This window comes from Pipistrellus kuhlii, unplaced genomic scaffold (assembly GCF_014108245.1).
Source record: "Pipistrellus kuhlii isolate mPipKuh1 unplaced genomic scaffold, mPipKuh1.p scaffold_m20_p_86, whole genome shotgun sequence".
NCBI lineage: Eukaryota > Metazoa > Chordata > Mammalia > Chiroptera > Vespertilionidae > Pipistrellus > Pipistrellus kuhlii.
Window position 1 is genome coordinate 676,800 of NW_023425591.1, and position 26,382 is coordinate 703,181.

At 62.6% G+C, this 26,382-nt stretch overlaps 1 protein-coding gene and 1 long non-coding RNA gene across 4 annotated transcripts; one reads left to right on the forward strand and one right to left on the reverse strand.

Moving 5' to 3' along the window:
• Positions 1-5,697: 5,697 nt before the first annotated feature.
• SHH (sonic hedgehog signaling molecule) lies at positions 5,698-14,768 on the reverse strand. The gene is made up of 3 exons (XM_036425836.2): positions 14,460-14,768; positions 9,758-10,019; positions 5,698-7,451 (listed from the first exon to the last, which is right to left on the reverse strand). Exons 1-3 carry the CDS (start codon positions 14,766-14,768, stop codon positions 6,679-6,681), a joined length of 1,344 nt encoding a protein of 447 aa, XP_036281729.1. The 3' UTR covers positions 5,698-6,678.
• On the forward strand, positions 12,646-23,128 carry LOC123651822. 3 transcript variants are annotated; one of them, XR_006740780.1, is made up of 3 exons: positions 12,646-12,701; positions 14,595-14,801; positions 22,311-23,127. It is a non-coding gene; the product is annotated as an uncharacterized LOC123651822 (long non-coding RNA). The 3 variants fall into 3 exon arrangements; XR_006740778.1 differs by lacking the exon at positions 12,646-12,701 and adding an exon at positions 12,781-13,140 and having other exon boundaries at positions 22,311-23,128; XR_006740779.1 differs by lacking the exon at positions 12,646-12,701 and adding an exon at positions 13,409-13,561 and having other exon boundaries at positions 22,311-23,128.
• Positions 23,129-26,382: the final 3,254 nt, after the last annotated feature.

The window sequence follows — 26,382 nt, forward strand, 5'->3', positions numbered from 1 at the left end:
CAGACGAGCTAGGAATGTTGGAGCTGGGCCCAACCTCGGTCTGGGACCGACCCCTCCGATCACATGTGGGGGCCTGGGCCTGAAGAGCAGGCATGGCCCGGTCAGCACCGCTCGCCTCGCGCAGATCTGAGATTAGAGCCTGGCTCCTCCGCTCAGCCCGGGGGTCGCCCCAGCAGAATCGTTGGGGGATGCCTTGGAGTCTCCTCAGCCGTGGACACCCCGCCATCCGTTTCCCCTGGACCTGGAGGTGGGGATGCGCCACAGGTCAGCGGCATCTCGGTGGCTATCCCAGGCTACTGTGACCCAGGCCATTAGGACGGGCTTGGAGGGGACACGAAACAACACAAAAAACTTCTTAAACGTTTTCAAGTTAAGATGTTTTATTTTTGCTCACACTACTAAATTGTCATGAGACAGCTGAGGTCATGTGGTAAGTTCACTGGGAAGATGTCAGTGTGTATCCTGCCCAATTTTTTCTAAGAATGCATATGCATATGTATACACACATGTATGGGAACACACACAAACACACGTACACACACGCACACACAGCATATAAACATACCTGCATGTAAATGTGTGTGCATACTTGCACACAAATGGGATCCTGCTGTATGTAATGTTCTGGAAACAGCTTTCGCCCATGTTGTGAATAGTTTCTCATGACACCGTTTTGTGTCGTCGTACAGAGCAGAGTGGTGTCTGTTGGAGAGCACACAGTAGGTAATTAGTTTAATTCCTTAGTGATGGATGCGGAGGCCGCTGCCCAGGTTTGCACGATTGTAGAAACCGCTGGAAAACACGCCAGTCTGTGGCCATGTCCTTGGTGTCCACTCTAAGAAAGTGGAATTGCCAAGTCGATGAATCAGTGAAACCCCAAGGCTAGGATAACATTTCCAATTGTGAATAAAGGTCAGTCATTTCCACTCCATGTGACCCCACTTCCCAGTCGAGGCCAACTCTGAGCATGGCCATGTTCATTCTAGAGCTTGGCTGGAGCTCTCAGCTGTGAGGTCTGGTCTTCTGCCCCTGCCCCTGCCCGGAGAGTTAACAGACACCATGAACCGAGTCCCGTAGTGAGAGACTCCCTAGCTCCTGCCCTGAGCGGGCGACCTTGGGAAATGCTGTCCTTTCTTCCAGTCTAACTTGCGCAGCGAGAACCTCAGGCCGATTCAGAATCGTGGTCACGGATGGAGGACAGGCCGGAAGGAGAGCAGAGGGCTGTAGGAGGAGGGCTGCGGCCTCTGCTGGTCTCAGGGGCAGCAAGGTGGCTTTCCTGCTGGCCGTGAAGACTGGCAGGCAGAGCTGGAGTCCCTTAGGTTTTCCTTGGTGCCCAAAGCAGGCCTCTCGGTGCCAACAGAGACTGGTGACCCAACCAGACACTCACCACCAGCAGCCAGCCTTCCTCCAGGCCTCCACCGCTCCCACGGGGTGTGCACCCTTCACTCAGTCCCTTGCCTCGGTCACCATACTGCTCCCCTCCAGTGCCCCAGGGCCCTGCCTGTCTGAGGGTCACCCCTGCCCCCGACCTTCGCATCGTCAGAGAAGACGCGGCGTTAAGAGGTGCTGTCTGTGGTCTGCCCTGGGGCACGGCAGTTACGCCCAGCTGGCTCTGCTGGGGTGTCCTTGATGGCGTGGTCGGACCCCACTCCAACTCAGAGTATGGCCAGCCTCACGGCACGCCCATTCCGCTCAGGGAGAGCTGCCACCGTCACGTGCCTGATCCTCCGGTCTGGCCCACAGACAGACACGCACTGGACCAGATGTCCTGGTGAAAGTGTGTGTGTGTGTGTGTGTGGTGGGGGGGCCACAGTCCAGCCAGGGGGGCTCCCAGCTCCCAGGCCCTTGAGAGCTGGGACCTTTGAGAAAGCGGGCACCCTGCCGGGGTGGCGAGTGGGTGCCCGGCCGAGGTCAGGGTCCACCTGCGAATCTGCCCGACAGCAGAGGCTGCACCCTCCGCCTGGCACCCAGGCTGACCACAGCCTTTAAAATTTTTGTCTCTGACCTGAAGAAGTTCATTTTTGACTGAAGAGCCAACACAGAGCCACCCATAAACAGCTCAGGTGTGGCCACCAGGCTGCCAGGCTGCTCCGGGCCTGGCGGCGGGTCCTGGAGGGGTGCCTGGCTTGTTTACATGGAATGACAGAACCTGGGAGAGTCGGGCAGGCGGGCTGCTCGGGGCCTCGGGGCCCAGGGGCCGCCTTCTGCCGGGCCTAAGCCCTGGGACCCTCAGCTTTCCAACGCTCATGAGCTCACCTCCTCGTCCCCCTAAAGGCTCAGTTTCCCCAGGGGGCTGCTTTTAGTTTTCTTCTCTGACCCTAGCATCTCAGAATTAAGTGACCCCTCTCGGCAGGGAGCCAGGCCAGCTGCCGGGCGGGACGCAGAGGGCGACACTGCCCACACTTCAGGTCTCGACACGCCGCCTGTGGGACCACCCTTCCTTGGGGGCACTGCTGATATTTATGTGGATCAGCCCCCAGCTGACTGCAGGGCTTCCCCATCCAGGGTGTGCCTGCGCTTCCCCACCACGACCACCAGAGGTCGCTGGGACTCCACCCAAGGGCACACTCTCGGCAAGCTGGTGATGCTGACCAGCGTGGAGCTTTGGTGAAGAGGGGAGGAAAAAGGGGCAGAGGCAGGGGCCCTACCAGGGCCCTACATTTCCCCAAGCCCACCCCTCCATTCCTGGCCGCCTCGCATGCCTGGCACTTACACTGCCAGGGGCAGGGCCCAGGGACAGGAGGGGTTGGGGAGGGGCGGTGGTGGCCATATAGTCCCTGGTGGTGCCTGCGTCCCCTGCCATCTGCACCTTGGGAGGGGCTGGAGGGGAGAAAAGGAGCCTGCATTCTCAGTGGACCCCTGAGCTGGGCAGGCTGGACACCACAGAGCAGGAGCTGCGTGCCAGGAGGCCCTGCAGCACGCAGGAGAGAAGGCCTTTGGGGAGTGGGCTTTGGAGGTCGGGAGCAGGGAGCAGGGCTAAGGCTCCCTCAGCCCCCAGAACCCCAGACCAGTCGTGGGAGGAACGACTGTGTCTCCCACAAATGTCACCAAGTGAATGTGAACAGCCACACACCACAGCCACACCCGGACCTGAGGGTCACCGGGGGCCACCTGGCTGCTGCTGGGGCTGACACTCACACCGCCAGGCTCTTTCCGAAACAAGAGGTCCCCACCCCACCCCACTCCACCCACTCCCACCCACCCACCCATCCTCACCCCATCCCACCCCACCCCCACTCCACCCATCCTCACCCCACCCACCCATCCTCACCCCATCCCACCCCACCCCACCCCCACTCCACCCACTCCCACCCCATCCCACCCCACCCCCACTCCACCCACTCCCACCCCATCCAACCCCACCCCCACTCCACCCACTCCCACCCCACCCACCCATCCTCACCCCATCCCACCCCACCCCCACTCCACCCATCCTCACCCCACCCACCCATCCTCACCCCATCCCCCCCCACCCCACCCCCACTCCACCCACTCCCACCCCATCCCACCCCACCCCCACTCCACCCACTCCCACCCCATCCAACCCCACCCCCACTCCACCCACTCCCACCCCACCCAGATGGCCACCATTCCAGGCCGGGCCATGCTTTCGGGACAGGGTCTGACATCTGCTGGGGCAGCTCTATGAGCCGGAGCTGCCTCGGACTCCATGCCACGACTGAGCTCACACCTCACTGCTTCTCGCCCGCAGGAGCTGTCCTCTCCCGCAGATGCCCATCGTTTAGAAACGTGAACACCAGTGTGAGTGCTGGGCCGTGTGAGCCGGCGGGGCCTCAGAAGCTGGGCGCCGGGCTGTCCTGCGATTCGCTCCTGAGAAGGCGTTTGGAAGTCACTCACCCCCTAGAACAGTCCTTCCAGAAGGAGGGACGAGAACCAGAGAACCGGGTGCGGAGTGAGAGCCAGCGCCACCCCCAGCTGCCACAGGCCGGCACTCTGCTGTTTTCCCGCCAAATCTTGCAACCAACTGGCCTTCTCAGCAGGTCTGCCTGGCATCTCCCATGTGGCTGTGTGACAGCAAAGGGCCTCCGCCAGGAAGAACAAGGTGCCTCTGCCCGGCCCCCAGCCTGGCTGCCCTCCGTGGGGGCCAGGGAGGTGAGGACGTCCACATTCAGTGCAGCCGCGGAGAAGGCGGGATCCCCATGTGGCCACGTCTGTAATCAGTAATCACCCAAACAACAGAGCACAAGGGCACCAGCCTCACGCACACACTGATGTGCTGTTTGACGGGGAGAGGCACGGCACACGCGTGCACTTTGAAGCCCCAAAGACGGAGAAGCGAAGCTGTGAGCGGCCGGCAGCGGGAGCGGCTGCTCCTCCTGCCCTGGGTCTGGTTTCTCTCCCGGCGCTGCCGTAGTTAGTTGCCCATGAAAAGGAGCGTTCTTAATGCAAAGCTGGAGAAATGCTGAGAATGGGAAGGCACTGGGCCAGGAAAGTGAGACAGGCCGCACACCTGCCTGCAGGGGGCGCTGCGGGCACTCCAGAGCTGGAGGCCAGGACTCTGCCTTCACCGCTGGTTACTCAGGTGGGTCACCGCAGCCAGAGACGCTGGCAAGCCCACGGCTGCCGGTTTACTTCCACCAACGTACAGACTTAAACAGCCAACACACCAGAAACCACCCAATGCCAGCAGGGCGGTAAACTCTGAACCTGCCAACAGCCCACACGACCAGAGAAAAACCTTTCCAGAGAAACCAGGACCCTCCGCCCCTTGCTTAGAGGGCCTGACCATGGGCCAGCTCCAGTGTTCCCCCACCCCCCAGGGCCACTTACCCCAGGCGCCGCACCCAAGGGCCCCTGGAGAAGCCATACCATGCCAGACCCTCGGCACAGAGGCCCTGGGGACCCAGGCCCTGCCTCCGGAGTGGCTGCTCCAGACCTGCCTGGGGACTGAGGTCGGCCTCTGCAGAGCGGCCTGCGGACAGGCCACCCACATGGGCTGCCCTGGCAGAGCCCAGCTTAGGTACTAGGGCTCGAGGCCAAAGCATGGCAGTAGCCTCAAAAAGCCCACGACTCAGTCATGGCAAAGGGCAGAGCCCCCTGGCTGGCTGAACATCAAACACCGAGGACCTCCTCCCCAGACGCCCTGACCCAGGGCGTGCCACAAGGTGCCGCCAAAGGAGAGCTGTGCCCAGGCACACGTCCATGCCCAGCAGCCACTCCAGGCGGACAGGCTGGACGGAGACACCGGCATGGCCTGAGGACCTGGCACCTGCGGCCCATGCTGTGTCTGTCGGGAAAGGCCGGGAGGGCACCCCCCAGGGGCCTGCCCTGGACTCCCCAGCCTGAGCACAGGGAGGTTCAGCCAGGACCAGCCCCTGCCCTCTCCTCGCTCGGGACCCTCCTCAAAGGGCCCCAGGACTGTGGGAAGCAGCCAGGGGCCTCCCTACAGGGCCAGGGAGCACAGCATCTGCTGGGGCAGCGAGCCCAGCGAACAGGTCTGCCCTCGGTTCCAGGGAGCCTGGGCCACCTGGGCCCACGGCTGGCAGAGGCACTGAACAGTACCCAGCACAGCACCAACTTAGGCGTGTGGGTCCCACACAGAGCTGAGGTTCTCCAGGGCGAAACCCACACGGAGTGTGTCGGCACTCAGTGTGTCATCTGCACACAGGCCGGACCCAGGAAGCCACCGGGAACAGGGGCTGGCAGGGACCCTCAGGGATGACATACTAACGAGGCTGTGCGCGGCACGCTTTATTTCTATAAAACTATTACAAAATATTCAAAAATACAGTTTAGTAAATTTACAGCAGTTATTCTCAATTTATTAATGCAAAAAAATCCTTGTTTATCTCTGTACAAACTACAGGCTCCATCCACATGGGCTCATTGCTATGTGCACTTTTAAAAAATATCATTTCTAATAAATTCTTTGAAGTTAAAAATAACATCTTCCAGTTTGTCAAAAAAAAAAAAAAAAAAAAAGAAAGAAAAGAAAAAGAAAGAAAGAAAGTGTGTGTGAGTGTGTAACAGTCTTGACTTCCAAGAATGTGGCCAAAATGGTGATGACAAAGCAAATATGCATCCACGAGGATATGAGAAGAGATGACTGTGACCTTGGAAATTAGTTAAATTAAAAATAATATATTTTCATATTTTACACTATTTCAAAAATGAAATGTAACTCAGTTAGGTATTGATCTCTCAAAAATCTAATTTACAATTCTGTGTATAAAAATAGACTTTGTGTCCCCACCAGCTGAGTTCACGGCTGAGGAGTGGAGCGGGAGAGCGGGCAGGCTGTCGGCGGAGGGACGTGTAGAAAAATAGACTCTGCGCAGGTCGCTTGGCCGCACACCTCTCCCCGGAGAACAGTTCACACGACAATAATAAATTACCCAAGAAACAAACTAGTTAAGGCTCTTGAAGGTCCGGTTCATATTATTTAAAACATCTATTCATACCAAACAAATAAATAGCCAGGAGAGGTGAAAAAAATCAAAATAAAACAATAACGAAAAGATTCAAAAAATAGATATGAACTAAACACGACGCCAGAGCTCCCGGGTCTTGGTTTCCTTACAGCCTATTTTGGGTTGTCCTACTTCATTATTATTGTTATTACTTATTATTATAATTAACGTCTCATTCCGTGCGCTTGCTTTCCCGCGTCTTCTGCGGCAGGGTGCTGCTGCCGGCCCTCCTCCCCGCGGCAGGCCTTCAGCTGGACTTGACCGCCATGCCCAGCGGGTGCAGGGCCTCGCTGTCCAGCAGCCAGGTGCCTATTTGGTAGAGCAGCTGCGAGTACCAGTGGACGCCCGTGGCCCCGGGCGCCCCGGGCTCGGGCTGGGGTTCGCGGCCGCCGCCCCCGCCGCCGCCGTCGCCGCCGCGGAGCGCGCGCACGGGCGCCAGCGCGGCCAGCAGCGCGTGCGCCAGGCGGAAGGGCGCGAAGGCCCAGTGCGCCCAGCTGTGCTCCTCGATGACGGCGTAGCACGACGCCAGCACCCGGTTGATGAGGATGGTGCCCTGCGCCGTGAGCGGCGCGTACGCGCCCGTGGCCTCCTCGCGCAGCGTCACGCTGTGCACGGCGGCGGGCAGCAGCCGGCGGCCCCCGCCGCGCCCCGCCACCACGTACACGCGCTGGCCCGGCCGCACGCGGCTGGCGAAGAGCGCGCGGCGCCCCGGCGCGCCCCCCGGCGGCCGGCCCGCGCCCGAGGCGTTGTGCGGCGGCGCCACGAAGAGCAGGTGCGCGGCCGTGAGCAGCAGGCGCTCGCGCGGCTCCCGCGTCTCGATCACGTAGAACAGCTTCCTGGCGCCGTCGTCGCGGTCCAGGAAGGCGAGGAAGTCGCTGTAGAGCAGCCGGCCCTGGTCGTCGGCCGCCAGCACGCGGTCCCCGGGGCGCAGGTCCTTCACCAGCTTGGTGCCGCCCTGCTCCAGGTGCACCGTGGCCGAGCCCGGGAAGCAGCCGCCGGACTTGACCGCCACCGAGTTCTCTGCGGGAGGAGAGGAGAGCGATGAGGGCGAGTCCCGGACCCAGGCGCGTGCGGAGGGTGCCCGCGAGGTGCCCGCGCCCTGTGGGAGACTGGGAAGGCTGGTTCCGCGCAAACCTCTCCCCAAGCCCCGCCGCCAAGGCACATTCAGATGCAGACAGTCCCGGAGGGCTCTTTAGGGACTGGGCTGGCGGTGATAAAGGCAGGCTAGCCAACTCCTTTCCTTCCTCCTTCCTCCCGCCCCACCCCGCTCAGCACACACCCAGCCCCGCCGGAGTGCAGGAGGTGTTTGCTCTCCACTTGGATTCCTCAGGAAGCCTCCTTGAGCTCCCCGGGCGCCGAGGCGCTCCCGCCCCCTCCGGCCCCGGCTACCCCGCGGGGACCCTCACCGCCCGCCCAGGCCCTCGGAGTCCGGAGACGGGCGGGGGCGACAATAGCTGTGGTTGTAGCAACTGGACAAACATTCCAGAGCTCAGGCCGGTGTGACAGCGGTGCGCGTTCCCGGCAAACCCAGTGCGGGCGGCGCGGTCCCTGTGGCGGCTGCGGCCCCGGGGCGCTCGGAAGAGGGGCTTCACGTCTCCTCTCCGGCCGCCCCCCTATTTGCTCAGGTGCAGCCCGCGCCCCCCGCGGTTCACACGCGGCTCTGGGCGGCCTCACAGGCACTGTTTGCACAGCCCGGCCCTCGCCCCTCTCGAGCTGTGTATTTGAATTTTAATGGCGGGGCCGCGGCCGCGGGCAGGCCGGTTCTCAAGGCCCCTTGACGACGCGCCGTGAGGAGCCTCCGCGCTCGGGGCTCAGTGTCCGGAGGACAATGACCGGGCGCGGCGCGCGGGGGGCCGGGAGGGGGGCGCGGAGGCCCAGGCTTCTCTGCATTCCAATCTCCGGGATCATGCTTTTCGCAAATAGAGATCGCCAGAAAGAATCTTCCCGCCGGAATTACCGAGGGTTTTTAATCTTCTCATCGGTTTCTCCGGCATGAAGTGCGGGCCCGGCCGTGGGAGGCCGCAGCCCGGAATGCGGCGGGCGCGGGGCCGGCCAGTCGCACGCCCCGCCTGACACGCCGCGGCCTGTGCGCCGAATGCCAATGAGCGGCTCTGCGGTCCGCCCGGCCGCATGGCCGCTGCTCATTTCCGAGGCCGCCTCCGGGGACCGCCCCGCCGGGGACCCCGGACAAGGGTGGCCCCAGGAAGGGTGCAGCCTCCAGGGCCAGGGAAGGGTGCGGGTTGACTGCGGGGGCGGGAGGGGTCAGGGGAGCGGCGTAGGGAAGACCCAGCAGAAGGTTCCCCGAGGCGCCCGGCGAAGGGGTGGGGGTGCCGCCTTCCCTACCTCCCAAGGCAGGGACCTCTCCCAGCGTCCCTGACACTCCTTTCCTCTGGTGGGAAAAGAGCCACGTTTTCCTTACCTACTAACTCTTTCTCCACTCACATCTGCTGCTCAACACCGCGCAGGGCACAGAGGGACTCCTGGGGAATGCGGTGTGAACTGCTCTGCTAAATGCCCACGCGGGCTAGAGGGACTTGGGCCAAACAGCCGCCAGGTTGGGGCATTGGCTTGTGGGCTTAAAGCCTTCCTGCCAGGGCGATTCCTCGCCAGCGACTGCGCGGGGCATTGCAGGCCTGGGAAGGGAAGCACTCCCAGCAGGCTGGTCGCAGCCGCAGCGGCCTTTCCAGCACTGCCGTGGCCTGGGCAGCCGACCTGCTGCTAACCAGCCGGGTGGCTTCTGGGCTTGCATGTCCAGATGTGGGAAGTGGTGGCTGCTGGGTTTATCACTCCCACCAGGCCTCTCCCCACGGGCTGTGCCAGTGAGCTGAGCTGGTTTGGAATCCGAAGGCGCTCCCGGGAGGGGAGAGCACAGGGGCCTGCACCCTGGACATAAGCTCCTGTTGGGGGGGGCGATGACTCTTAAGCCCTAAAGGAGAGGAGGATGAAGCCAGACCTGGCTAACCAGCAGGCTGCAGTCTCCCATCAGGAGAGTGTCCCCCATCTTTCTCCCCTGTCTCCGCCACTTCCTGTGGGGGCTCCGGGAGCGGGTGGGGTGACTCAGGAGACACATGCCCCCTGCGTCAGTGTTCAAGGGACCTCGGGCCTTTGCAGCCATAAATGGGAGGGGGGCGATGCCGGCTGGGGTCGAGCCTCACAGAGCACACCCCCCCCGCAGAAGCACATGCCCTCCCTGGTCCCCCCCCCCCCCCCCGTTTCTGTTGCTTTGCCTTGAGTCAGGCAGCAGGGCACCAGGTGACACCCTTGGTGGATGTGGAGCTGGGGAAGGGTGCAGTGGCAGGGATGGGGTGCGGGCAGGGATCACTCACCTGCTTTCACAGAGCAGTGGATGTGTGCTTTGGACTCATAGTACACCCAGTCGAAGCCCGCCTCCACGGCCAGGCGCGCCAGCATGCCGTACTTGCTGCGGTCCCGGTCTGACGTGGTGATGTCCACGGCGCGGCCCTCGTAGTGCAGCGACTCCTCAGAGTGGTGGCCGTCCTCGTCCCAGCCCTCCGTCACCCGGAGCTTCACTCCTGGCCACTGGTTCATCACCGAGATGGCCAAGGCGTTTAACTTGTCCTTACACCTCTGCAGAGAGAAGGGCGGCGAGGACATCAGCACCAGCCCACACCCACCTCCCCGCTGCTCAGCGGTCCCTGCGGCCAGGGTGGGGCCAGCCCTGAGCCCTGGAGGGGGCGCCATCAGCCCGGAAGAGGGGGCACCGGGCTGGGAAGGGGTGTCTGCAGGAGCAGCTTCCTTTAGAGATGAGCTGAGGGCCGTGTCTGACCCTGAAGGAGCAGAGACTTTGGGGGAAGAGGGAACTGTGTTTGCAGACAAAGGCTGCGGGACCCACGGGGTACCCTTGGCCATGCCTTGCGCCTTCCCCAAGGTGTCCCCCACCCACTGCCACCCCTGGCTGTGGCCCGTTTCTCTGCACCTGTGAGGGGCTCCGCCCTCCTCCCCGGGAGGCACACTCCCTCACCCGGAGGCCAGAGGGAGGCCCGAGGTGCAATTTTGCAGAAACCAAGCAAAACGCACGACTTCTTCAAGAGCCCAAAGCCTCGCCTTATCTTTGGACCCTCCCTCCCGCCCTAGGCCTATCTGAGGTGAGAATGAAGCCAAAGGTGGAGGGAGGGGGGCGCTGATAGCAGAGGGAGGGTGGGCGAGAGCCAGCAGTGAAAGGCCCAGTGAGTTATAATTTTCAATGCGGCCGGGCTGGGCCGGACGACAAACAGTCTTTATCTGGAAGCCGCATTCCTCGGCCGGACTCTCTCGCTGCGGCTGAGGTCTGCCTGCCTCTTGTTTTCCTTAACCTGCTCCCTTCCCCCTCTTGTTTTCTTGGCTCTGGCGCAGAATGGTGTCCGGCAAGTTTGAAGAGCAAACTTCAGAGGTGGAGGGAGGCGGTGGGGAGGGAGAGGGCGTGGGGCGGGGAGGTGGGGGATGGGGAGTCAGAAATGCCTGAGGCCAGAGAGCCCTGCGCCTTGGGCTCTTCCCCTGAACCCGGCCTTCGCCTCCCCACCCCCAGCCACCTCGCGAGGAAGCTGCTCGGGGAGTGGGGAAAGCGGCAGGCGGGGGCAGGGTGCGGGAGCGGAAGTCTCCCACATCCCGCATGTGCGCGGTCCCAGAGGAGGAAGCAGTAACCGCCGAATCCAGTGCGTGTGTGTGTGTGGCGGGGACTCGCTGGCGGCGTCCTGCTGCGGGTGCAGGATTGGAAAGGACAAGGACACAGCCTGGCGGATCCCAAGAGGCCGGCTCCTCGGGGCGCGCGGCAGTGTCCGGCCGGGTCTGCAGAGGGCAGGGCTGCCTGCGGCGGGCGGGCGGGCGGGCGCCGGCCCCGGCCCCCAGAGCCGGGAGAGACTCATTTCCTCGGCGGGGGGAGGGGCGCCCTGCACACCGGGATATGATAGATTGCGCAACAGGAAAAGCCCTGTGTATTTGGCAGCAATAAAACGCAGTAATACGGTTGTAGAGTTAAACATACAACAGATGGGGGAGGGCGGCCCTGGTGGCAGGTCAGCGCTTGCAGGTTTCTGGGCCTGACAGCCGTTTTCTTAAAAAAAAAAAAAAAAAAAAAAAACCAGGAGGACAGAGTTTGAGTGAGGTCATCTTGAGGATTGAACGCGTTTTACATGAAAATCAATCCGAAAACGGGGGTCAGTTAGCGCCGGGCTGCGGGGCGGCGGCGCAGGCGCACACGGCCCGCACGCACACGCGCACGCCCGGCCCGGCCCGGCCTCACCCGCCCGCCCCGCTCTCCCGGCGCGGGGGGCCGAGGTGCCCGGCCGCGGCGGGAGGGGAGGCCGGACACGGGCCACCCTGGCGTCCGGAGCTGCGCCGCGTGGATCAGAGGCGAAGGACGCGGGCGAGGACGCAGGCTCAGGAAGGCCCGATCCGCTCCCGCGCCCCTCCTCCCCGGCGCGGCGGCGGCAGAGCCGGAGCCCAGGACGGCCATCAATTCACTGGGTCGTGTGCCGCGAATCAAGCGCGGCTCCTGTGCAGCCACCGTGAAGCCCAGCGGGGCCGCCGGCCGCTTTGTGCCGCCGAGGCCCAGCGGCTCCCCCGCCTGAGCTCCCGCCGCCTCCTCCGTCTGCGCCGCCGCCGCGCCCGCGCGGGAGCGGACCGGCCCGGCGGCGGCCTGCGGGCTCCCGGCGGGGGAGGGGCGCGCCAACTTCAAAAGAGCCCCCTCCGCCGGGCACACACCGCCCGCTCCTCCCGCTCCGCTCCGGGCAGCCAGCCTCCCTCCAACCGGGAAAACCCTCCGCAGCCACGCGGGCGCGCGGGGCCCTGGGCCGCCACGCACCCAGAAACCTGCTCAGCCCGCGTCTCAGGCCGGTGCCCCCGCGGCCTCAGCCAGGCCCTCGCGGGGCCCTGCCCCTCAGAGCCCGGCCGGCACCCGCCTGGCACCCGGGCCGCGGGGACGCGGCTCTGTCTGCGCTCCCCCCGCCGAGTTAATATTAACCAGGAGCTCATGCGTCCAGAATGCTCTCCGAGTTCCACTGGGGACGATCTCGCCACGGTTGAGGGGCTCGGGCGGCAGGCACAGTGGAGACAGACGCACGGAGGCGCGGGGAGGGGAGGAGGGCGCACCTGAGCGGAGCCCAGGGGGTTATGTGGAGTGAGGGCGCCCGTGCGCGGTGCCCCAGGAGAGCCCCAGCCTCCGCCAGCCTGGGGGGCGGCTGTGTCACCCCCTCACCCAGCCTGGCCCCTCACCACCCACGCCTGCCGCCTTCCACCTGCCCCGCCCTCCCACCCGTGGGATCAGAGCAAAAGGTAGGGCGGGAAGGGATGAGCCAAGGGCACCTTCCAGGCCGCTCCCCAGACACCCACGACTTTGGGGGGACATTTGTGGTGTCCATGCTGCCGTTCGGGCCTAGCTCTCCCCACCCAGCGTGGTGGTGGCTGCCCCTCCCCCGTCCTTTTGTGCAGGGAACGGGAAAAGCCACTGCCCAAGGAAAAAGTATTTGTTTTCGTTTCTCCGTCTGAGGGAAGTTGACAGAAGGTCAGAAGTTCAAATGCTGCCCGCGCACGCAGCGGCCAGAGTGGCGGGGCGCGGGGCGCGGGTCCGCGGAGGCAGCGGAGCCCCGCACCAGCCTTCCGCCCGCGCGGGGACCCGGCCGTCGGGCCTGCTTCTAGCCGAGGCCGCGGGCAGGGCTCGGGGGCCGCAGCGCCCGGTGCGCGGAAACTCGAGCCGCGGGATCGATCGCCCGCAGTAAGTGGAGCCGAGTGCGTCTGCCGGGTGTGCGCCTGCCCGGCCGCTCCCCTCCCGCGGCCCGGGGACCCCGCGCCGTCCCCTCCCTCCAAGGGAGCGGGGTGACGGGGTCGGGCCGGGACGGACCGGAGAACTCCCCGCCGCCCACAGCGCGGGCGCCCGGGGGCTGCGTGGAGTTCCCGGGGCCGGCGCGCGGGGCCGCACCCGCAACGCAGGTTTAGGGGGGTCGGAGCAGAGGGGAGCGCGGGGTGGGGGGCGGAGAGGGACCTTCTCCTCGGCTCCCTCCGCCCAGGCTTCGGCCGCCCGGAGCCCCGGGCCTCGGGCGGGAGCGCGGCCCCGGGGCTCCGTCCCGCCGCCCCCCTCTCGCACTCGGCCCCTTCTGCGCCGCTCAGTCAGCTGCTGTGCGCTCCTAGCCCTAAAGGTAGGACTTGACTATTTTAATAGGGCAATAAAAAGGATGTTGACCTATATTTGCCAGGAAATCCATTTCTAGCTTCAGTCCTACGTGCTCGGAGTTTCAGACAGCCCACCCCGGCGGGCGGGCGCTGGCGCGGAGTCTCGGCGGCGGAGGGAGAGAGGACGCGCGGGTTCGCTGGTTCCTCTCTCCAGCCCCTGGAGAGTCCCAGGGCGAACGGGTTGCAAACCGGCCTGATGCGGTGCCAATAAGTTCTAAGTCCCTCCCCTCAGGTACCGGCCAGGAGCAGGAACGCACATCCTTAAAGATACATGGATACATGCACGCTGCCGGCACGCCGCGCAGGAGTCGCAGGGGAGCTGGGAGCGCCGGGACCACCCAGGCCCCCAGCCCGGCCTTGGCTCCGCCATCTCTGGCCGCCCCAGGGGCAGCGCCCGGGGAGTGGTGGAAAGACAGAGGAGGAGGGAAGGCGCTCTGAGATGCTGAGGCCACATTTGTGCGGTGAGCTGGAGGCAGTCCATGGTTATGGGGGATTTCTGCCCCTTCCCGCATTTCCACTCCAAACTTGGAAAGGGCAGACACCCCAAAGGGAAGGACTCCCCAAGTCACCGCCAGAGTTGAGGCAGGATGGGAAGGCCATCCCAGCCAGAGAATCAAATCAGGGCCACCCGGGGACCACGTCCCCACCGCCGCCTCCCCCACCCCCACCCCAAAGTTTTCAGCTGGACCCTTCACCTGCTTTCCCTCCAGGAAGAGGAAGGGATGGCAGGTGGACAGGTGGGTGGGGAAGGCTAGGGGGAAATCGCCTTTCCCTCTGCCCCAGAGCAAACACACAGCCGGACGGCCTGGTCCCACAGAGCCCCCCGGCAGCGGCGACACCCTGCCCGCCCGCTCTGGCTTCTACCTGAGTCATCAGCCGGTCCGCTCCTGTGTTCTCCTCGTCCTTAAATATTATGTCGGGGTTGTAATTGGGGGTGAGCTCCTTGAACCGCTCCGAGTTTCGCGAGATCTTCCCTTCGTATCTTCCACTGGCCCCCAGGGTCTTCTCGGCCACGTTGGGGATGAACTGCTTGTAGGCTAAAGGGGTCAGCTTTTTGGGGTGCCGCCTCTTCCCGAACCCCCTGCCCGGTCCGCAGGCCAGCCCGGAGCACAGCAGCAGCGAGGAGACGAGCAGGACCAGCAGACATCTCGTCAGCAGCAGCATCTCGTCCATGGAGCCGGTGACTTCCACGCCGTCCCCGTGCAGGTCTGTGCGCGAGTGCGCGAGTGTGTGCCGTGCGCCCTCCCTTCCTCCCGGGCTCGCCGCTTGCTCCCCCGCTGCTCTCTGCCTCGCTCTTTCTCTCCCTATAGCACCCTGCCCGCCACCAGCGCCGGGGACTCTCTGCCGATCCCCACCCAGACGGGGGCTGGAGCGGCGGGCTGCTGGTCGCTGATAACGGAGCACATCTGAGTTGGGGCGGGAGACAGCAATCAAAAGACAAAAAGAGTCTGATTTTAAATGGTAGCAAGCCTGGAGAGCTGTGCGAGAGGCTGTCTTCAGTACTATATTATAGCTGGCAGGGGCGCATCTGATTGGCCAAAGCAGCACAGCTTCGCTTCTGATGTTAACCCTAAAAAAGACTAGATTTTTTTTCTGTGCTGCTGTTGCTTTATTTTCACCTGAAGGCTCTGAGTTAAAAGGAGAAGAACAACACCTTTGCTAAGACGAGGGTGGGTGTGAGGGACGCTGCCCGCGCCCAGGGTGACACCAGTTACCCCCTGCTTTGTGCGTGTCTCCCTGTTCCCCCTCCCTTCCCCGGAATGGTAGGTGCTTCAGTTAAAACCAACTTAAGTTTTTAAAGGACGGCCTAGACCCCCCTCCCAGCCTCAATCATCAAACAAGTATTCTCTCCAGTGTCTGAGGGTAGAGCTGCCCAGAGCTGATTTAAATATTTTCTGAGACTTTATTATGCAGTCCAGCTCTGACAGCATTTTAAAGACACAGGGTCTGCATTTTCCTGAATCTTCCACATCCTCGATGGAGGGTCGTCCTCACCGGCCACCACGGAAGCACTGCTGTATGAAGGCGGTCAGAGCCCCCGGAGACTGGAAAACGTGGTTCCTTCTGTGTTTCCATTAACGCATTGTTTTTAACCCTCTGAGCATGGATGTAGGAGTGCGCGGGGCTGGGACTGGTGATCTGAGATCGCCTGCTGGCTGGGCCAAGTGGTGTGGGCACTGCACCCAGCCTGGAGGAGGGGGCACAGTGGAGCTGGGAGGTGGGCGGAGGCCCATTGTGCTGGGGGCAGCGTGAGTGGGCAGACTGCACACACCACCCCCACAAGCTATCGATCCGAGCAAAGTGCAGGCCAGGGGTGAGCTGGATGTGGGATCTGGCTCCTTCCCCGCGGTGCCCAGGGGCTGTGCCTGAGCCTGCGGGCCCATGCGGGGCTGCAGCCGAGGCGGGCGGGCCCAGGGAGCCGTGCTCTGGCTGCAGAGTGCCTGCAACACTAGCTATTTTTTTTTCCATTTTCTTTCAGAAAATGAGGTCCTGTTTAAAGCAGAAAAAAAAAAAGCAGAACCCCCCTTTCACAGGACCGTCCTCTGGGCCTCCAACGCCACTCCCGCCAGAGCGGCTCAGAGTGAGCCAGAGAGAGGGCTGCGGCAGCCGCCGGCCCTGCGGCCAGGCCCTGCACTTCGCTGGAGGCCGAGCCTCCCTGGGAGGAGCAGCGGGACAGGCAGGTCTGAAGGCTGGGCCCTCAACACCATGGGCCCCTCCAGCGTCCACGCGGGCCCCCTCATGTGGCCTTCTGGCGGGAGGCCAGAGGGGCCCAGTAAGAACTGAGCACCAGCAGGGCCTTTCCCAGGTTGACCCCAGCCCCCAGCCAGGTGGGCAAGCAGCCCCCTTTGCCAGGCCTGCCAGGTGGAGGGTGTGACCCAGCATCCTGGCCGCACAGCCCAGTGGGAAAGACACCGGAAGGACACCGGGTCCTGGATGCTGGAGAGTCAGCCTGCTTGGGGTGTCACCGTGCAGCAGCTCACATGGATGCAACACCACTGGGTGGGGTGGGGCTGGGCGGGGCTTCAGAAGCCCCTGGGCCTGGGGGACTCCAGCCTCCCCCCCCCCCCAGTCCCTTCCCAATCCTCCTCTTTTTTTTGCTCTCACACACTCCCTTACAAACCCAGGCACAAGCAAAGGGGTGCAGCACTGGGGTGTGACTCCGCAGCCCCAAATCAGGGACCCCATGTCACCACCAGTGCGCACAGCTGGGTGGTCTGCGCCCCAAGGCACGGGGTCCCCCCCAGCAGAGGCCTCAGATGGCCCATCGCTCTCCTGGCCTGGCACTGGCCGCCTCACTGAAGAAGCAGCGGTGCCCCCTCAGGCCGCACTGACCCCATTTCCCAGGGTCTTCCCTGGACAGACTCCACTACAGTTTCTATTTACTGTCTTAGCAACAGGGCACCAGCCAGGCCACTGAGAAGGGGAGCCCCTGCCTTTTCTCCCCCCACTTCTCTGACCCCAGACACCGAGGGCTCCCTCCTCTGTCTTCCCCTCAGACACTTCAGCCCCTCCCCACGGTCAGAGGCTCTGAACCCCACCTCTGCCTGATCCCAGGCCCCCCTCCCCGCTTTGCTTCTCATTTGCCTGGGCTCTGCCCATTTCCAGGGCCAATCTGCATCCCTCCACCCATCCTCCGTCCCGCACCCAGAGGTGGCTGCTGTCTTCTGCCCTCACCCCCAGGAGGCGCCTCTGCGCCCGCCGCCCGGCCCCCACCACTAGATGGCCTCCTTTCTCTGCCTCTGGTCAGGCCAAGGCCGGAACTGCGAGCAGGCGGGCAGGTTCCTGGGAGCAGGGTTAGCCCACTTGGGCCGCCTGCCCACCCCTCGCCCGCCCACTTCTGTGGCCCCTCTGGCCCCTCGGGGGTGGGTGCGGCTGGCTCTGCGGCGGGGCTGGGCTCCTGCCTCAGCCGGGCCGCACTCCCGGCCTCTGCTCTGTCCCTGGGGCTGCGTCGCCTTCCTCACGGCCGCCCTCGGGGCCTCTTCCCGGGAGCCTTCCACGCAGCCTCTTTCCCTCGGTCACGGCTTGCCATTTCTTCCTGATTCTGTCTCCTTTCCGCACATTGAATACCCGTGCCCCCGTGGCCGCAGCCAGGGCTGTGCAGGGGTGTGGCCTGGGGTGCGAGCTTCCCTCAGGGCCACTGCGTCCGCCAGACACACAGACCTCTGCCCGGAAGGTTTCCGTGGGGCTGAGCCTGGTGGCAGCGCTCCTCAGCAGAGCAGAGCGCAGAGGGGCACTGCCAGGGACAGGAGGTGGTGCCCGCCAAACACTGTGCCACGAGGGGGGAAGGACCTGGCACCGCCAGGCTCAGTGACTGGGACAGGTGACCGCTGAGGCCTCCCTCACCCACCCAAGTGCCGTGGCCCCGGGGGTGCTTGTCCCCAGGACCCGTCCCTTCCAGCTGACCTTTCTCCTTGTGGCCGGGGAGCCAGGGATCACGTCCAGCCCCAGCCTTCACCTCCCGTTTTACCTCGGAACAGGCGCTGCCATGGTGACCTGGCGAGGGGTGCGCCACGCAGGAGGCGCGTGTCTGCTCCATGCGTGGGCGTGCAGGCGGGTTGGGCGAGCAGGTGGGTTGGGCGCAGGCTGAGTGCACAGGCTTCCTCGCTGCAGATGCCCGAGCTCGGACCAGCCCAGCGTGAGCTCGGCCTCAGGCCCCGTGGGTGTGCCCCCGTCCAGGCCCAAGGGACCGTGGCTCCCGTGAGTGGGTCAGGATGCGCCGCGGGAGTGGCGCACACCCGGGCAGTGAGGACAGACCTAGCGCTCTGCTCCCAGCTCCGTGTGCCCTTCCTGTCTCAGCTGCCCGGCCCAGGGACCACAGGAGTCCAGGGCAGAAGCACAGTCGCCCTCATTGCATCAGGCCACTTGGGGACCCCAGCAGCGCCTGGCTGCCCTCCCCACAATCTTGTCGCCTGAGGATCCCGTGAGCCCACAGCACTAGGGCGTGGGGATGTCCCTGCCCTCGGGCACCCCGTCTGCCTGGCATGCCCTTTGCCCAGGAGGACCTGGTGAGGAGCCCACAGAGCCCACGGGGAGGGGGGAGGGCCTGCTCAGGAGTGACTTTCTGATTCTTTCTAAAGATCAGGCATGGGGGACAAAGTGAGGTGTGTGTGCATGTGCATTAATGTGTGTTAGTGTGTCTGTATGTGTGCGAGAGTGTATGTATGTGCATATGGATGTGTGTGACTGTGTTTGTATATATATAAGTGACTATGTATATGTATGTGTATGAATGCAAGTGTATCGATATGTATGTGTATGTGTGTGACTGCATGTTGGTATGAGTGCACGTGTGATTGTGTGTGCATGTATGTTTACATGCATGAGTATGCATGAGTAAGTGTGTGTGACAGGAAGGTCAGGTCCTTGGGTGTGAGGACAGAGCTGGAGCAGGGAAGCAGGACTGGCGGACTGCTCAGAGGGCCTGACATGGGGACTTTGGAGGGGGACTCAGGTCTCCTGGGCCCAAAGCCGGTCCAGCTGGGAGGCCTCGGGCCCTTGTCACCTGCTCCCTCCCGCTGGGGAGCCCTGCCACTCAGAAGGGGCAACTGTGATCCCTTGGCAGCCAGCAGGCACTTAGGTCATTTGGACATTTCTGCCCAAATGGTCTCTTAATGAAAAAGGAGATGCAATGCTGACAGGCAGGAGCAGAGCAAATCAGGTTCGTCCGTCTGTCCGGTGTGGCCACAGCTCCATGCAGGCCAGCGCCTGGGGCTCCTCCTGCCCAGGCCGCCTGGCACCCCTCTGCCCTCTCCCTTGGTGGCAGGATGACAGGGTGCACCAGATTCCCAAGTCCCTCAGGGCTGCATTTTCTAGAAAGATCTGAACTTCCGTGCAGGGCCACAGACTACTGGAGGCATTCTCTCGCCTAGCATGTTGGCCAGGGAGCTGCCGTCTACACGTGCACCAGGGCCGGGACCACTCCTGACCTGTTCTATTTACCAAGGGAGCTGGAGCAACAGTGCCCTTCCATGCTGTCCTCGGAGAAGAGACACATCGAACTGGTGTCTTCCTTGGCAGAGCTCCGAGGCATTTGCTTCCACCATGGGCGGTGGGGGTGGAGGTGGGGAGCACGGAGAGGTGGGGGCGGAGGAATGTGCAGACATACCCAAAGGTGTGCGTGAGCGCCACCTCCATGCCTCCTCTTGGCTTTCGGAGTGAGGATGTGAGGATGGCTACCCAGAATGCACAGCCCAGCAGCCCAGCAACCGGGCCTGCCCTCTGAGTGGTGCCCACACAAAGCTGCCCCTCAAGCTCATCCCTCCACCCTCCTGCCATGGACACCGAGGGGTGCCCGGGCCAGGCCGGCAGGTCCCCAAGTGCGAGCTGCCTGGTTTCCCTGCGCGTCTCCATCGCGGGCTGCACTGGCATCGTGTCTGTGTGCTCCTTCGTGTGCTCCTTCTCGCCATCCCGATGTACTTCCTAGAACCGGTCTCCTCGAGCGTTGTAGTGAAGGAGGGCTGGGGTGGGAGGCTGGTTCTTAAAACACCGCCAGAGAAGGCGGGCAGAGCCACCCTCCCAGGTGCACGGGGCAGTGGCGTGGAAGCGGTTGTGAAGCTGCATGCCAACATGCTCACGTGGCACTTTGATCCGGCTGTTAATGAAGGCGTGGGTATAAAGGAGACAGGCACCTTGGGCAATGACTCCATAAAGGAGGCAGTAAAAGGTGTAATTAGGCAAATCGAATAAGGCAGGGCCACAGATCTCAGCTATTTAGTCACATATCATTTCCCATTACTTCGCTGTGTGTCTAAGCGAGGTCTGCGTTTTATAATCCGTGTTGGACGCGGCCGCGGCCGCGGCTCGCGCTGCTCTGAATGCCCTGCCTCGCTCTCCCGCTCCCACGGGCGTGGTGCAGCAGCTCTGGAGGGAAGGGAGCCCGGCCCAGCAGCCCAGCCCGCTCCTTCAGGCTCCGGGGAGCGGGGAGCACCCTCGGCGCTGTGGCCGCCGCCCCATCTATGTCAGGTAGCTGCGTCCCTTTAACAAGCACAGATGTTCTGCCCCGATCCCCTGTAATGTGACAACTAATCCATCGGTCACCTTTCTTTGTAGAAATAATCAATTCCAATCAGTAATTGCTTTTGGGCAGGCGTTCAACCCTGCTGTCATCCTTTGGCTCCCAGCACCGTCAGATCAGCGGTGCGCAGGCCGGAGAAGGCCCATAGGTATTCCAGGCCAGCGCCTTCCCCCGAGGCGCCTTCCGCGTGATCCGAGCTCTGCTCCGAGTCCTGCTGCTCAGACACGTGTCTCCAGAAAGGCAGACCCCTGCGTGTCGGGGCCGGGGACCCCGCCTGGGGTATCACAGCCACTCTCCGGGGAAGGTTCTCAGGGAGGAAGGAGGGAGGGGGAGAGCTGGACGTGGGTCAGAGGTGAAGTGCGAGAATCTAGCCGCAGAGCATTCGCACCTGGACCCTTATCCCCGTGGTCAATCCTGCAGGACAATGTGAGGACCTCAGCCTCTGAGCGGCCCTGACCACTTCCCGCGGCCCCCATTGCCCCCGGGGCCGTGGAGCTGGGCTGTGTCCCCTCGGGGGTGCTGGGGCTCCACTGTTAGGTTCCGGCTCTTCTGTTGTCTCACACAGCCTTGGGGCTTCTCCAGCTGGAGACTGAAGTGCCCAGTACGTCCCACTTCCTCAGTGACACAGCCCTACGATGCCTCATGACATGAAGGCCCATGTCGCTGACTGTCCTGTGGGTGTTGGAGGGCAGAGCGCTGGAAGAATGATGGACGATGGTCACCAGAGCATTAGTGACAGGTGTAAGCCAGGTGTGACCCTCACATGCTCTTTAGGGACTTTTAAAATGGTGACGATTTTCTTGAACCCTTTTCTTCTCTCTCTTGAGATGGGCTTTGTTAAAAACAACAACAAGGAAACTGTTCCTGGTACAAAGGTTTCTAAGGTATTTGTTATGAAGGAATAAAAGTCCTATTAAAATATTTATAAATCGAAACAACCCCAGAAGCCACACACACACTTAGGCCTTTCAGCCTTCCAATCTGAAAGCCAGATAAATCATCGTTCAGGGAGCAAAGACGAAAAGTCAAAACACAGGGAGCGCTCAAAGGGTGGCCAGGGAGGGGGGGATGCAGTCTGGGAGGCGGCCTCGCCCCGGCCACGCAGGCAGAGCCCTCCATGCTTCTGGCTCATCAAACAAGCAAACAACAGCTCGTTTGATGTCATCTCTGCACGCACCGTTAAAGTTGAGAATTTTAGGGGAAAGTTGGGACATTGCCCAGCCCTGGCGTTACAGATGGGGAAACTGAGGCTTGCCTCACTCGAGTGCTCACGTCCAAGGGTTGAAATCGGCAAAGCCAGACTAGTGCACACACCAACCTCAGGTCCGAGGCCCGTCTGACCAGCCCCGGGTCAGGGACACAGCCCCATTATGTCCTGGCTGCTGGGGACACCAAGGCAGCCTGGCTGCTGGTCCTGCACCAGCCCATCTATTTCACAAACATCCCTGTGCAGAGACCATCTAGTGTGTCCTCTGGAGACAGCGTGGGCCCCAAGCCTGGCCTCCGAGTGTTCAGTGTGGGAAGAGCTGTGATCGGAGACGTACTGAAGGCAGTGCCCCAGGAGCCGTAAGCTCTGGGCCTGTCATACCCTCCGGAGCCTCCTGACCACACCTCAAGTACCCTTCTTGGTACCTGGCACCCAGGGGTCCCTTTCCTGTGGCCCTGATGCCTTCGTTCTGACTCAGCCCTCATTCCCAAAGGTGCTGTGTCCGTGTGGGCCAGCGGGCCCAGGCCCTCCACTGTTCACGGTGACCTGGGTGGGGCCTCGCAGATGGACGCCGTCCAGAGCCCTCTGTCATGGTTAGCGGAGGCACCCGGCATCCCTCCTGGGTGCTCAGCCCAGAGTGATGGACAGAAATGTCATGCATGGAGGGGTCCAGGCACCGTCTCAGCTGGCGACTCTCCAGCTGGCCCAGAGCCTAGGCCCTCGCTCCCCCTTCCACCCTAGGGCAGGCTGGCCAGGGAGAGTGAGGGCCCAGTGCTCCCTGGCGCCCATGCCATGGCCGCTGTCCATGGTTCTGCAGCCCAGCCCCCTCGCTCCCGTGTCAGGGTGATGGGAGTGCACAGTGGAGAGCTCTCAGGCCTGGGACTGCCTGTGGCACTGAATTGGGAAGCTGTGGGGAGCAGGGCACTCGAGAGGGAGTGGGTGAACCAGCCCGCGAGGCGGAGCCTCCCCAGCCGTGGGGGCTTGTTGCTCCTCAGAGCTGCTCCTTCCTTCCAATGAGCCTTCCTGGCAATGCCAAGGGGAGGGCACAGCCCTTGCCTGTCCCAGGGGAGCCAGCTGAGCCCTGGCTGCTCCCGAGAGAGGCCACAGGCATCCCTGCCCCGCGCCCAGACCACCTCCTCCCAGTGCCCGCTGGTGGCCAGCGTCAAGGCGCACAGAGTGGAGGAGGTGTTGTCCTGTGATGCCAGGCGTGGAGGGCTGTCCCACCCACACTGGTGTGTCACCCGTCTCATAACCCTGAGCTTCCGAGTGCCCCCACGAGGTCCTGCCCCGTGCCCAGACCTCACAGCCTGCACCCTCCCGTCGGGTTCAAAGATCCCAGGCCCCTCTCCTGCGGCTCTCATGGCTCCTGCCACCGACGCCAGAGACTCGGACACCGGAACGGCTGTACGGCCTGTTGTGGCTCACAGGCCATGTCGACGCTGCCTAACCACCTCCTTCCTGAGGGACAGATGGGCTTTCGCACCACCAGGTCCTCAGGGGAAACCCCGCAAGGCCTTCCAGACACATGCCGGCCGTCTGCCAGAGTGTCTACACGGCGGCTTCGTGGGGCAGGTCACATGTAGGAACCGAAGAAGCGCGCCGAAGGACCCTGGGTCCCGGGGAGCGTCCCAGTCCCTGCTCAGCTCCACAGAGAAAGTAGCTCTGGACCCTTATCTGCCGTCCACTCTCTTGGAGATTCTGGCTCCTGATGTCCCCGCTGCCAGCCCCAGTGGGACTGTCCCCGTGGGGGACCAGATGTCCATGGCTGAGATTGTCCTCATGGGCGGCCAGACAGCAGTGAAGCGAGGGCAGAGGTGGAAAGCCAGGTGCCTATCGTTGTCCCGATGTCTCCTGCCCAGCCTGGGCCCTCACTCACCTTACGGAGCCCCGAGTCTCTTGGCCTGCTGTCTCTCCCTTTGGGTGGGAGAGGGGATGGGACAGTCTCTTCTCTGAGCTGTTTTCTGCATGGGAGAGCAGAAAAAGGGGCCTGTACTGTCCGGGTGTCTGTGTGGCCCAGTGAGCGTGGGGATAGTGAGATAACGCACAGGGAGGTCTGACCAGAGGAGCAAACCAGACACGTGTGTGTCTGATGGAAGCTGCCCTGCTCACCCTTGTTGCCCACTAGGGAGCGGACTTCATTCAAAGTCAGGGTCAAAGCCTCACAGGTCGGGAGGTGGGCAGCACAGTCGTTGGAGAAGCTCAGAAACACTTGTGGGAAATGTGTGTGTGACCCGGCTGGAGCGACCGGGGTTCACGTGTGAGGGACTCTGGGAACTTTCTGGACTGTCACCTAAGTAAAGGGCTAACGTTGCTGACCTGAAGTAGGAAAAAAATGAGTTAACGGGTGTTGCTCCCTTGGGGTTAAGCTTATGTCTCGTGAAATTTCCTAAACGTAGGGCACCCCATCAGGTGGCGCAAACACTGGATCCCAGAGTCCGCAGTACGACGAGAGAGCCTTTTGGAGAATGATGATGGGCCTAGAGCGCCAGCCCAAGCACCGAAGGGCTGTGGGCTCGATTCCCAGTCCAGGGCATGGACCCGGGTTGCAGGTTCCATCCCTGGCCTGGTTACAAGAGGGAGGCAACCAATCAATGGTCTCTCTTACATCAATGTTTCTCTCTCTCTCCCTCTCTCTCTCTCTCTCTCTCTCTCTCTTCCTCCTCCTGTTCACTCGATAAATCAATGGCAAATATATCCTTGGGTGAGGATTAATAAACATCAGAAGAATAATTAGGTTTCATTTGGTGACTTGTTTTTGGTGGGCCTGTGGGCTTAGCTATGATTTTGTCCACATTTTCATGGACGAAACCATTGCAGTCCTGGTGATTGATCGTCCGAGACAACGGCTGCATCTTTACAGAAAAAGGCTTCGGACCTGACACCTCTTCCGTGGGCGGCCACGGACTGGGCCTCGAATCTCAGTGTCACCAAGAAGCAGAGCGTCCCTGTGCCCTGTGGCGAAGGTTTCAGGTCCGACCCACAGGCCGACCGCCCTGGCAGCCGGAGCCACGCAGGCACCGTGAAGACACGTGTGGGACCGCGTCCTCCGCAGCCGTGTAGACGCGGGAGCGGTGTGCGGTGCGCAGGCTGCTGCACCGAGTCACGTGGTGCGCTCTCTCTCCGCGTGCTCTCTCCGTGCGCTCGGCAGTCTCAGGGCCAAAGGCTGGGACCCGCTGGTCCGTGTCAGGGAGACGGAGCACGTGGGGCTGGGCTGTGGCCTCAGGCCTGTTCTCGAGGCGCCATTGCCCCCGGGTTGGCTTCACGGTTGCTTCGGGACGTTACCCACGAGGAAGTCGTACTGCCCTCACTCACTGCACAGAAGGCTGCTTCCGCCGGCCGGTGCTGCCTCCCCGAGGCTCTCCTGCCTGACGAAGGCCTGGCAGCTCTTCCCAGTGAGCAGGCCCCGGTCCTGTGAGGCTCACTCAGGACTGTGCTCGGGGCTGGGGGTCCGAGCGGAGGCGGCCTGGGGTCTTCGGGAGCCTTTTCCCCGGGAGGCGGCACCCCACCTTCCCCGCTGGAAAGTTCTGGTGCCTCTGTCCCTAGTGGGCCTATAAACCCAGAGGTTTGCAGAATTTGTGACCCGCTTCCCGCTCTCGGTCACAGACTCTTTAAGTGTATGTGACACGTGTGTGCATTTCTGCCCAGCTCAGGAAGGTTCTGGCCTCCGCAGGCCGAGACGATCCAGATCGACACCAGGCATCCACTGGGAGACTCACTGGCTCTTCCAAAGGAGGGAGAAATGCTGTCCCCAGGACACTCATTGGCATGACTGTGGGTGTGGTCACGCCACAAGGGCCTCAAAACAAATGTGACACTCATGTGCATGCACACACACAACGCCAGTGTATAGGCACACTCATGTATACACACACACACACATGCACACACACTGCACACATGTGAATGCGATCCCAGTAAGGAAGCCAGCTCATGTGACCAGGAGCTCAGTGGCTGCCCTCCCTGCTGCTCACTTCGCTGCTGTCTGACCTGGTGGGACGGGTCACCCCTGGATGTGGCTCCTGACCTTCCTGGTTTTTCTGAAAATGGCATCCACCCTTGAAGAACAAGTAGCGGTCATTTTTGAGAACATCTGGAACGCGCACTCTTCGGGGCTCTTTGGGAGGCTGAGTGTGAGTGGGGTCCTCGTGTGGGTTGCAGTCAGCCTGTGGTGCCGCCATGAGCTGATGGGAGGGCCGGGCTGTGGGCGGGGGTCACACTGCCGCTTGTGGCCCCAGAACAACTCCTGTCTCTGGGCTCCTCTGACGGGGAAGCTTTCTGCCCTCCGTGCCACTCCCATCCGTGCTTTCCGTGTCACGCCTGGCAGGCTGGCCTCCGGGTGACACTGCTTTGGGTGTGTGCCCGCTTGGCCTGGCTTCCTGCTGGAGCTATTCCTGGCCTGGGGCCCAAGCCCTACCCTCCCTGCGAGGTCCCTGAGGGGCCACCTGCTTCCAGGGCGTGGGAGGGCGGCGGGAGGCCTGGGCTCGGTGCACACCGGCCTCCCCTCGGCGGCACGCAGCTGCTGGTGGGCCCGGGCTGCGCGGTCAGGAGTGAGGCCTCTTGGCCAT

Excerpts from the sequence above, each read along its gene's own strand:
- SHH (XM_036425836.2), bottom strand. The coding sequence starts at position 14,768 with ATGGACGAGATGCTGCTGCTGACGAGATGTCTGCTGGTCCTGCTCGTC. Across the intron at positions 10,020-14,459 it reads CGGACCGGCTGATGACTCAG|AGGTGTAAGGACAAGTTAAA; the intron begins GTAGAAGCCAGA and ends TTCTCTCTGCAG. Across the intron at positions 7,452-9,757 it reads CCACTGCTCTGTGAAAGCAG|AGAACTCGGTGGCGGTCAAG; the intron begins GTGAGTGATCCC and ends CTCCTCCCGCAG.